Source organism: Squalius cephalus (assembly GCF_949319135.1).
Source record: "Squalius cephalus genome assembly, chromosome: 25".
Lineage (NCBI taxonomy): Eukaryota > Metazoa > Chordata > Actinopteri > Cypriniformes > Leuciscidae > Squalius > Squalius cephalus.
Genome location: NC_137146.1, coordinates 17,371,193 through 17,383,958, shown reverse-complemented (window position 1 = coordinate 17,383,958; position 12,766 = coordinate 17,371,193). Strand labels below are relative to the sequence as shown.

Sequence of the window (12,766 nt, the reverse complement as noted above, 5' to 3'; positions counted from 1 at the left end):
ACACACACAAAAACTGCATTTTATTGAATAACCCCCAAAACAAAGATGTCACAACCGAAACTTCACCACGTTTCGGTCGTGAGACTCGTGACTGTTTCGGTAGTGACAATTTTAGATACTTTTGAGTCTAGCTCAAAAATGCTAATTAGTACATGGGACCTAGCACAGTTCTGAACAGTTGTACGCACATAAAAACTACATTTTATGGAACAACACCCAAAAAAGTGTGCTTAATTGCAGAAAAAAAGGTGTTTAGTAGTAGGTAATATTTACCTCAACATGATGAGACCTATCTACTCACCATGTAACTATGAGAGAGGGGGACAAAAATGTCTCAGCCAATGGACTAAAACATAAACTTTATGTTTCGGTAGTGACATGAAAATGCAGGACACATTTTTTAACTTAGTTTCATGATTTACAAAGTAAATATAAAATATATATTTATTTATTTTTAATCAAAAATATATTTTTAAAAACAACAATGGAAATAATTGCTAAAATTATTTCAACATAATTTTCATAAGTTGAAATTTAGAGGTTAGGGTTCGGGACAGCCCCCTCCCAATTGAAAATAGCCAATAAATTATGATTATATATATTAAGCTTACTGATATTTTAAATACTATTGTGGGATTCAAAAGATAATAGAATGATTTTAGTAAACATCTAAGATTTAAATACTTAAATGATTTTTAAATGTGTTTTTTGGTTGTGGGATAGCAGTTTGCACCAATTCTGTAGAATGGCAATGCTTTACCAATAACAATCAAGTTATCCAGAGAGCTATTTAAATGTTTTTTATATGTTAATTACTTATAGTCTACTGAAAAGACAACAAAACTGTATCAACTGTATGCCTGTAACTGTAATATTTGTGTATATGTGTCGGGATTTTAACCTTTTTTCTGATGCTTTGCCACAGACTCCAGCTCTGTTTACTTTTCCATTTGATACTTTTGTACTTTTGTTTATGGTTTGACTTTCTGATATGGCATGGTATTAACAGGCAAAACTATGTAAAATGCTATCTTGTCTTTTTCCATCTTTTCTTCTCTCTCTCTCTCTCTCTCTCTCTCTCTTTTATTTTTTATTTTATTTTATTCTCTTCTCTCTTTGTCTCGTCTCTCTTACAGCTCCTTCTCTGGCTTTCCTTGGCTCTCATTCCCACTATGCTACTCTGGCTAGCACTCGACCATACATCAGTGACTATCTAATTTTTTTGTTTGCATACACCCTTTCTGCTTTTTGAATCTATTTAATGACCTCATTATTTGATCTTATGACATTTTATATCTGTGTCTGAAACTGAAGGCTGCTGCAATGTGAAATTAATGTTTTTAAATGAAAGCACATGACCATTCAAAAGTTTGGGGACAGTAATATTTTTTTTCAATAAATTAATAGTTATATTTCAGCAAGGATGCATTAAATTGATCAAAAGTGACAGTAAAAACACTTATAATGTCAAATAGATTTCGGTTTCAAATAAATGCTCTTCAGCAAAGAATCCTGAAAAAATGTATCACGATTTGTAGAAAAATGTTAACAGCACAACTGTTTGCAACTGTTTTTGATTTAAAAAATGCAGTCATGTTGAGCATAAGAGACTTTTAAAAACTTGAAAAAATCTTACTAACCCCAAATTATCGAATGGTATTGTACCTCCTAAAGAAACTAATTTCATATTATTTGAATGATCTAGAACAGTGGTTCTCAAACTTTTTACACCAAGTACCACCTCAGAAAATATTTGGCTCTCTAAGTACCACCATAATGACCAATATGAAAATACAGTAGCGTAGTAGGCCTAACTATTCAGCTACAGTTATGCACAGCTCAAAAATGAGGCAGCTTAATTTCTACTAAGAATATTTATTATTGTCAGCCACTTTAAAGGGGTCATATAATGCCATTTTTGTACAAGCTAATATGATTCTTTAGGGTCTAAATTAAAAGTTTGTAATATACTTTAATTAAAAATTCTCATTAGTATTGTAAGAAAACACTAATTTTACCTGGTCAAAAACAGCTCTGTTTTCAGCACGCCGTTTCAGTGCATGTGTCTTTAAATGATAATGAGCTTTGCTCACCCCGCCCCTCTGTTCTGTGCGGACACCGTTTCTAACACAATAACCACGCTTTGATCATTATAAACGTGGGATTATGAATTATATTGAGATCGTCGTCGTACATAGAAAACATGATGTAATGTACCCTGAGTGTAAACCTTAGACGCATTCATTGTGAAGCGTGCAGCAAGGTTTGCAAATTTCGCAAAGATTAATGTAAATACTAATATAAAGGTTAATAAAACATTACACTCACATCTTCTGGAGGTTCAGCAGGAACACGTTGGTACCGATCCGTTTTTTCTCGTTTGTAAAGCTGTCTGGTGTGAAATGATTCATGCAAACAGGAAAGTGCAGACGATCGTGGGGAATCCCCGTGAGGGAATCCCTGCGTCAATCCTTTGGGCATATCGCTTCAAAAACAAAACTCAGCCACTGCATCTTCAACCGCTCGGATTTAGGAACATCCAAATGACTGCTGTGTTCCTTATTACATCTAAGAACTGAACACCACAATCGCTTAGACGCCATTCTGCTCCAGCATATCAACAATGGGGACTACTATGACGAAGGCTGTCACAGCTCGCTCAGGGCGGGTCTTGTGTTGAAACACGGCTGTCAATCACAATCGCGGGAGGGGCGTTGGATATTATGACGTCACAATATCGAACGGCTTGATTTCAGAGAGGGTCAAACATATAAGGAGATTAAAACAAAACCACTGGATGGATTTTTATCATGATAGGATGGTTGTGTACAGGCACTGCCAACACACACTTCAGTACTATCAACTTGTAAAAGTGCATGTACCATTATATGACCCCTTTAAACATTGTAAAAACACAGTTTGAACATTAACACTGCACTGTGCTGCTTACATACAGGTAAATAAAAAACTTAAATAATGATTCAATTCAAATGTATTGCACCTAAAAGTGAAATAAAAACAGTAGCCTACTGTACTTAAAATATTAATAAAAAATAAAAAAACACAGGCTGTGTATTCATATTTAACCCTTTTAAACGTACATTTAAAATATTCTGGCTAACCCCTGTGAGTTTTTCAAGGCGATCATTATTTAGAACTGATCACTTTATTGTTTCCATGGTGACGTTCAGTTAATCTGATACCCTTTTTGCTTGATATACTTTCATTTGGAGCCTTCAGATTCTGCTGCAGTTTGGTTATTATATGTAAATGGGTAATTTGACTTTCCATAGTAACAACTTAAAGCCCAGAATTTGCTGAAGTTGTTAACTTGATGCATTTGCTTATTTATCATACAAAGCATCTCTGACTGAGCTTTTCACTGGCTGTTGACTGTCTTTTTAAAATCTATAATGTAGAAAAGAGCTCACTCGACTTTTTTGTCTTGATGTCCTCCTCTAACCCCCTTGATGCCCTTCTCCAACTGAAGTCACTCCTCTAGTCTCTCCACTTCCACTTTAAAGCGCCTCACTTATCTGGCCTGCTTCGTTTTCAGTGACACTTGCCGTCCTGTCCTACTGGTTACCCACACCATCATTCTTTCTCTTTATTTTCTTCCCTTCTTCCTGCACCCCCCAAAGAACCCATGTTAAATGACAGTGTCCATTCTTCACCTTGACATCAGTGCATGTTGTTGTTTTATGTTGTTGTTTTCCCTCCAGCCCCTCCCTTGTCAAACCTGCCCCCCTCCACCCTCACCCCTGCCACACAGACCCCCGCTATTGGCAACTCCACTCTGTCAAAGAAGAGGCCCCCGCCCCCTCCCCCGGGACATAAACGCACGCTTTCAGACCCCCCTACCCCGCTGTCATACACCCCTCTCTGTAAAGGTGGGATACACTTAAGCAACAACCCTAGTTGTTGGATTACTAGGGTTTCTGTTTTTATTTATTTATTATTATTATTTATTTTTGTCCAGGTTTTCATTCACTCAGATCCACATGAAATGGTTTCGATTCAGTTTATCTCTATAGTCCACTTAAGCTATTGTAACTTTGCTAGTACATGTCAACTAATTCTCTTTAGATTATTTGTTGACTGTTTGGTTGGGGTTCCTGTTAGAGGAATACTTATAGTCATGTCTTTTGGGGGACCATCAAATTAAGTCTACTTATACTGTACTCTAATGACTTTTACTTGACATGGAATTGCAAAGTTACTTACATTTTGTAGAATGTCTAAAGTGGATTATCAAATTAAAGTGTTACCGATTTTTTTGTTTTTATAAGATGTTTTTTAGTGGAAACATCAATTTAGTGTCTTTTAGATTAAATTCTTCCAAGAAATGGTATTTTGATCAATTTTAGGTCAATCCTTAGTACCTTTTAACATTCCCAAGGTGAATGTGTTTATTGTTGGTTTGATCTCTGCAGTATATTACCAGATCATTTGCATCCCATTCATTCTGTGGTGGCGTTACATGTTAAACTCTAGAACATTTTAGATATGAAAAAACAATATTGAGATGACAGTGTTGCCAATGAAAGGCTCAGCCTAATGACCCCATCCATAATCTTTTGACCTCTGTATTGAACCCTGCCCTAGTGATTTGCATGATGCTTAACATTTTGGGTAAAGACAAAGAGCAAGGCATGGTAAAATAATGGTCTGGAAGATATTAATGTGTGAAAGACATGTTAAAATGCATTGCATCTTGTATATCCCCTCACATGATCTGTATCGATATAACCCATATTAATTAACTGCCAGTTGATTCACATAATTACATAATTTGAGATGTAGTGAGATGCATTTAAGACCATTATTGAACATGGCCTGGTGCAGTTACATCTGCTATATCGCAGCACAATATATATATATATATATATATATATATATATATATATATATATATATATATATATACAGTGAGGAAAATAAGTATTTGAACACCCTGCTATTTTGCAAGTTCTCCCACTTAGAAATCATGGAGGGGTCTGAAATTGTCATCGTAGGTGCATGTCCACTGTGAGAGACATAATCTAAAAAAAAAAATCCATAAATCACAATGTATGATTTTTTAACTATTTATTTGTATGATACAGCTGCAAATAAGTATTTGAACACCTGAGAAAATCAATGTTAATATTTGGTACAGAAGCCTTTGTTTGCAATTACAGAGGTCAAACGTTTCCTGTAGTTTTTCACCATGTTTGCACACACTGCAGGAGGGATTTTGGCCCACTCCTCCACACAGATCTTCTCTAGATCAGTCAGGTTTCTGGGCTGTCGCTGAGAAACACGGAGTTTGAGCTCCCTCCAAAGATTCTCTATTGGGTTTGGGTCTGGAGACTGGCTAGGCCACGCCAGAACCTTGATATGCTTCTTACAGAGCCACTCCTTAGTTATCCTGGCTGTGTGCTTCGGGTCATTGTCATGTTGGAAGACCCAGCCTTGACCCATCTTCAATGCTCTAACTGAGGGAAGGAGGTTGTTCCCCAAAATCTCGCAATACATGGCCCCGGTCATCCTCTCCTTAATACAGTGCAGTCGCCCTGTCCCATGTGCAGAAAAACACCCCCAAAGCATGATGCTACCACCCCCATGCTTCACAGTAGGGATGGTGTTCTTGGGATGGTACTCATCATTCTTCTTCCTCCAAACACGTTTAGTGGAATTATGACCAAAAAGTTCTATTTTGGTCTCATCTGCCCACATGACTTTCTCCCATGACTCCTCTGGATCATCCAAATGGTCATTGGCAAACTTAAGACGGGCCTTGACATGTGCTGGTTTAAGCAGGGGAACCTTCCGTGCCATGCATGATTTCAAACCATGACGTCTTAGTGTATTACCAACAGTAACCTTGGAAACGGTGGTCCCAGCTCTTTTCAGGTCATTGACCAGCTCCTCCCGTGTAGTTCTGGGCTGATTTCTCACCTTTCTTAGGATCATTGAGACCCCACGAGGTGAGATCTTGCATGGAGCCCCAGTCCGAGGGAGATTGACAGTCATGTTTAGCTTCTTCCATTTTCTAATGATTGCTCCAACAGTGGACCTTTTTTCACCAAGCTGCTTGGCAATTTCCCTGTAGCCCTTTCCAGCTTTGTGGAGGTGTACAATTTTGTCTCTAGTGTCTTTGGACAGCTCTTTGGTCTTGGCCATGTTAGTAGTTGGATTCTTACTGATTGTATGGGGTGGACAGGTGTCTTTATGCAGCTAACGACCTCAAACAGGTGCATCTAATTTAGGATAATAAATGGAGTGGAAGTGGACATTTTAAAGGCGGACTAACAGGTCTTTGAGGGTCAGAATTCTAGCTGATAGACAGGTGTTCAAATACTTATTTGCAGCTGTATCATACAAATAAATAGTTAAAAAATCATATATTGTGATTTCTAGATTTTTTTTTTTAGATTATGTCTCTCACAGTGGACATGCACCTACGATGACAATTTCAGACCCCTCCATGATTTCCAAGTGGGAGAACTAGCAAAATAGCAGGGTGTTCAAATACTTATTTTCCTCACTGTATATATATTTATTTATTTATTTATTTATTTATTTAAGAAGTGTGCTTTAATAAGTAAATACAAAGTTGTGACATTTGCTGAAAAAAAATACTGGAGACTCATCTGTACACAAACTTTTATGTGGATAAAGCTTTGTGTATAAAGGATGCATTTAATTGATCAAATTGATCAAAACAGCATAAATGCTGTTCTTCTGAACTTTCTATTCATTAAAGAATCCTGAAAAAAATTTATTGCAGTTTCCACAGAAATGTTAAGCAGCACAACTGTTTGTAACATTGATAATAAGGAATTTTTCTTGAGCAGCAAATCAGCATAATAAAAGGATCTCTGAAGGATCATGTGACACTGAAGACTGGAGTAATGATGCTGAAAATTCAGCTTTGCCATCAAATTGTAATAATATTTTACAACATACATTTTTTTTTTACTGGATTTTTGATCAAATTAATGCAGCCTTGGTGACCACAAGAGTCTCTTTTCAGAAACATTGGGGGAAAAAAAAAAATCTTACTGACCTCAAACTTTTGAACGGCAGTGTATATCTAGTTTTACTGTCAGAAATTCCCACTCATTTTTTTTATTTTTCTGCTAATGTCATCTTAGGAGGTCTCTATAGGCTTCTGCCACTAAAATATATTTAAACTCAAACTCATCATTGCAGGAAGTGATTCAACGCCACCTCCTGTCAACAAGATGTCCCCTTTGACTAACAGATTTGAAGGCATTCCGCAACATCAAAGGTAACCCATCTTCTAACAACTTTTCTAACATAGCAAATGAAACAATCCAAACATAACTGCTTAAGAATTCAGTTTTGTAGAACAAGCTTGAACTTTAGAACTATATTTGCATTAAAAATGTCAGCAAACTTTAGACTGCATATTTATACATGGCCTTTTGTGATTCATTTGAATATGTCCATGTAAATTTGTCATCGTGTATTTGGGAATGCAAAACAGTTCTCTTTAATACATTATGGCTGATTTTACAGAGCGTGCAACCTGTTATCGAACATATCTTTGAGCTTTACATATGTTCCATATTTCTAGTCTCAACACCACAAAGCCCACACTTGGTCCACGGGTCCTTCCCAAACTACCTCAGAAGGGTAGGTGACATGCTTTCTGCCTATGAAAATTGCAATGGTATAACATCTGAATGTTGAAATAATTCATTTAGTCAGTAACTTTAATCCTAATCATCATAATTGTATAGTTTTTTGCATTCAAGATTGTCTTTTAATTTAATTTTGTTTGTATTAAGCTAAGTGTTGTTTTTTATCTTTTTCAAATAAATGTTCTATATATTTTATATAGAATTTATTAGTAAATTAAGTTATGACATTTTTCACAATAAATATTGTTTCACATCAGCACAAAATATTCCCTTACAACTACCACTGAACAATGGTGATGCTGAGAAACTTCTTTAAAAGCAAAAGTGTTTTCTTCAAAGTTTAACACTTTGAAATTAATGACATTTTTATTCACAGAATAAATGCACTTAAAACTAACAAAAGTAAAAAATAAATAAAAAAAATAGAAAACTAAATGAATAAAATATGAAGTAATATTACAAATGTCAAATTTTAACACTTATTTTTACGCTTTTTGGATACCCCTTTTCTAGTGTGCTCTGCTCAACATCTTGTGAGGGAAATATTTCCTCATTTGTCTTCCAAAATAGTCTTGAACTATATCTAAAGACAAAAAACCCCACAAAAAACACATAACTAATCTGCTGACATTATCTTGTTTTTCAATAGTTGCCCTGCGTAAGATAGACACCATCCATCACCCATCTATGGACAAAACTAACCAGCCTCCTGAACCTGTGCTGTTCCAGAAGGTTCTGCAGAGTTCAGACACCCCACCGAAAGTTCCGTTAGCTGATAGATCTCAACCTGGAGATATACCTCCTAAACCACAGCATTCAGAATTACCCCCTAAACCAGGAGAACTACCTCCAAAGCCCCAGCTGTCCGACCTTCCCCCTAAACCCCAGCTGGGTGACCTACCGCCTAAACCTCAGCTGAAAGATCTCCCACCCAAACCCCAACTGACAGATGTCTCCCCACCCAAACCTGTAACCACTGAGATCCTCCATAAACCTCCTCCTGGAGAAGTGGCTCCCAAGCCCCAACCCCCAGATACTCCAACAATCATCCAACAAGGTGAACTGTCACCTCAGCCGGTCCAGTCTAGTGAAGACACCAATGGAAGTCCAACATCAGCACAGGAGACACCTGTACCGTTGCCCCGGAAAATAAATCCGGTGAGGATTCAGTCTCAGAAGCTTCAGATAAGTACATGGGAGTCAGTAACAAGGTGCTTTTAACAAGCGAGTCTTGCTTTTTTTTTTTTTTTGCAGATTAAGAGTAAAATGCGAAGGGTGAAGACCATCTATGATTGTCAGGCGGATAACGATGATGAGCTCACTTTCGTTGAGGGTGAGGTCATCATAGTAACCGGGGAAGAGGATCAGGAGTGGTGGGTAAGTGTAACCGCTCCAAATTTTCAAGTATATGCAACAAAGCATGAGACTTGAGAAACAACAGATTCTTCATTCAAAACGTTTGACAAACGTTCCAATGTTTTGATTTAATGATTTATGAAATAGTTCCCCATAGTTCATGGCTATTAAATAGTGTAAGGTTTGTTGACCACATTACCATATCACTTCACCGCATTTCTTCTGATCTTATTTTGGTTAGTAAGATTAGTAAAAAGTAAGTGAGGCACTTAATTGTAGACATTAAAAGTAGTTCTACTAAGGCTGTTTTTTTTTTTTTTTTTTTTTTTTTTTTTGCATTAATAGAGAATCAATTCAATTCACAATTTTTTGTGAATCCTGAATAATTCAGTTCTAATAATAGGGGCTTTCGCACTGGAGGAACCTTTTCATAGTTCCTAGAACTATTGGCGGAAGTACCCGGATTTTGGCGTGTTCATACCACAGGAATTAGGAACGATTTTTACTGTAGTTCTAGGAGCTCCTTTTGGAGGAACTAATTTAGCTCCTACTTCAGAGTAGGGTCTAAACCAGCACTATAGGAACTACCAGTGACGTTAGTGTACACTGATAGGCCAAACGCACGTGAAACACCAGTACCCACCAAAAAAAAAAAAGCAATTTAAACAGATTATAGCCTATATATTTACTCCACAAACTAACTCTACAAACATGGAAAACAGTGATAGATGGGCCTCTTAAGACCGGGACACACCAAACTGACGCCAAAGAACTAGCACTGATGAAAGCCGACTGTGTTGTCGACTCGCGTCGCCTGCGTCGGGGGAAAAAAACTGCACTTGAACACACCGAGAGAACTACAGCCGACTGTCAGCTAGAATGCGCGTTCTGCACCTGCGTGTAAATGAGACAACTGTCTATTTCTGAAGATATATTCATCTATATTTTTCATTCAAAAGGGGGAACCAACACTGCAGATACACAAACCATAAACAAAGCAGTGTGTGCTTACCGTTTTGAATATCAGTCCTGCTAAACACTTTCTTTATTCCACTCGGCTCATGTTAATATGGTAATATTCGCCAAGGAACACTCAGGTAAGATGACGTAACATTAGAACAGCCTTCTATCTGTACCGTTTTGACTTCTTTGCTCGCCGTTTTGATATTATTCTTGTGCACTGACTCGTTCACTAAGCTGAACAGCCAATCAGAGTTCTAATTTCAGCCGTACGAGGACTAATTTCGAGATAGGTCTGACTGCAGAACCGCAGAACCATATGTCATAGCAGTGTGAGGACGACAGCGCCAGCCTAACAGTCTGATGCCGGAACCGCATACCATACATATCCACCTTACATATACCATACCTAAACCTACCCATCTCCACCCCCTGACCCCTAAACCCACCCCTAAACCTACCCATCTCCACCCCCTGATCCCTAAACCCACCCCTAAACCTACCCATCTCCACCCCTTAGATGTTTTTACCCCGCCCACTTCCGGCATCAGACTGTTAGGCTGGTCATCCTGTCATCCTCACACTGCTATGACGTATGGTTCTGCGGTTCTGCAGTTGGTTAATATTGGCTAATTTCAGCCGTCTGTGCGGAAACGTGTGGAACACACTGAGAAAACTTAGTCGGTCGACGCACAAAAACTGCCCGACGGTCGCAACTTTGAGGGGACAAAGCAAAACACTGGACATCAACCACACGGCATACACTATGCCTTTTCATATACTGTCTCTGTCTCTATTTATAAAATGGTTAGTTCCATTCCTTGATTCTTATTGGTCAATAGCTGTGTTTTATTCACGATAAAACATGACCGCTTCACCCAACGGTTCTATGTATCACTACACAACACCCCTTGAAACCACTCTTAGCAACTTAAACACATGTTTGATCTCATTGACATTGTTCATTGAAGCTAGAGTAGAGTATTGTGAGAGATCGAGCAAGCAAGTGTATCTGCATTTACAGTAGACATGGCATTTTCCTTCAGGTCAGTCCTATATTAATAATAAAAAAATCTGTTTGAATGTCAGCTGCAATATCTTGTCCTTTTAACAGTTAAGGGGTTTTCCCGTGCCCTAGTCATTTGTGTCTTCCTTCTCCGTGATCACAAGTTTGAGTCCTTTCAATGTAAAAGTCTTCTCTACTGACTGACTCACTCATTAAGACGAAATAATGAATGCGTTGCTGTTTACGGTCAGGGACTATTTTTTCCAGCGGAAGGAAGGCTTTTAGTGATTTTACTTCATGAAAGTTGCATTGATACATATTTTTCGGCTATAGGTAGCAATAAGGTACTCGAGGCTAGTGCTGTATCGTGAATAAACACTTAAGCCGTGACTTATTCACGATACAGCACAGCCTCGAGTAATGTTACCTTATTGCTTACGTATAACAGCTCTATCTATGCACGATCGCTTTCGTGTTTTGTCTCAGCCCGCCCAGTTACATCCGGTGCTGCGTCGGAAGCCGTTTTTGCATTCGGTGGAGATAATGGCAAATTACACTCGCTGTTTACAAGAACTTCCAGCGGTTAACGTGAATGATGATATTGTGAGGCAGTTAGCTGTCACAACTAAAAGTAAGTAAGAAAAGCTTTAAATTATATATTTCGAGCTACATCGACAACTTTGAGGGTGAGTATTCTCTCATATCATGCGAAATCCGACTAGTGAATCGGTTTCTAAAATCGTTGTCTCCGTTTCGCTAGTGACCGCTAGTACACTTCGCTATCCACCTTATTCCTGCGCCCCATGACGCTTTGCGCGAATTATGGGTGTAACTTCTGTTAAGCTGTAACCAATCGTGAAAGGCTCGCTCTATGAACACGTTAAAATTAAAATTGTCACAATGAGATGACATTAATCTACTCACCCTTCAACCATCGAACATTAACCCCCTGAGGTCGACGGTATCGGTATACAGACACACAGGCATGAAGCTTGAATTCTCTTCTTTTAAATGAAGTAATTTATATAAAAAACAAATATTCTCATCTTGTGAAATCTGTATTAAAAGAGAGCGATTCCAGTCGACCTAATTACAGCTGATTCAGATGTAATGTGACTCCGCCCACGGAGAGCGTGCGCTATTCAAACGCAAATGGCTGAGGCAATCCGCGCAATCCTGTGAACGCCCCCATATCAGCTCGAGAAACACAAAATTGATTCAGATCATTACTTGTTTACACCGTCTTGCAGCGCTGTGAGGAATAATAATAATGAAAATGTCCCTCAGAAGTGCGGGTATATCGAGGAGCGAGCTGAGGAATACTAGTAAGTTTTTTTCCTTCTCAGGTGAATTTCTTCACGTGGGTTTCTGTTTATGAATGAATGAACGGCAGAGATGCGCGCTGTTTACCACAGCTGGCAAAGACAGTTTAAATTTAAATCGCGTGTGTGAATGAATGATGATGTTTTAGCAAACTGTATTGCTATACTGAGATGAGTAAAAATCGACTGAAATATGTTGAAATAAGATATAGGCTATTTGTATAAGCAACGTATTAAACTGCAAATTAACAATATGCCCTAATATTTCATGAAAACAACGTTACAGTCAGGCGAAATATGAAAGTTTATAAAGTTTAAGAAATATACAGGTTTTACTGTAGAATATACTGCCTCGTCAAATAAGCTTTTGTTTAGCAATTTCTATATATAAAATACTACATACTGAATACATAGATAAAATGTAGGCCTATAATCTTTTTTTTTTTACAAAGAAAGAGTACACTTGAAAT

At 37.8% G+C, this 12,766-nt stretch overlaps 1 protein-coding gene across 9 annotated transcripts in view; it reads left to right on the top strand.

The window, feature by feature from the left end:
• Positions 1-12,766, top strand: part of asap1b (ArfGAP with SH3 domain, ankyrin repeat and PH domain 1b) — a 109,951-nt gene that overhangs the window by 90,991 nt on the left and 6,194 nt on the right. For 3 of the 9 annotated variants that reach the window (XM_079863141.1, XM_079863140.1, XM_079863139.1), the window contains exons 25-29: positions 3,723-3,890; positions 7,198-7,276; positions 7,586-7,644; positions 8,302-8,810; positions 8,907-9,029. In XM_079863141.1, coding sequence (XP_079719267.1) covers positions 3,723-3,890; positions 7,198-7,276; positions 7,586-7,644; positions 8,302-8,810; positions 8,907-9,029 — 938 coding nt within the window. Of the gene's footprint in view, positions 1-1,136; positions 1,206-3,722; positions 3,891-7,197; positions 7,277-7,585; positions 7,645-8,301; positions 8,811-8,906; positions 9,030-12,766 lie in introns of all 9 variants that reach the window. The other 6 variants (XM_079863143.1, XM_079863142.1, XM_079863144.1 and 3 more) reach the window with 2 other exon arrangements.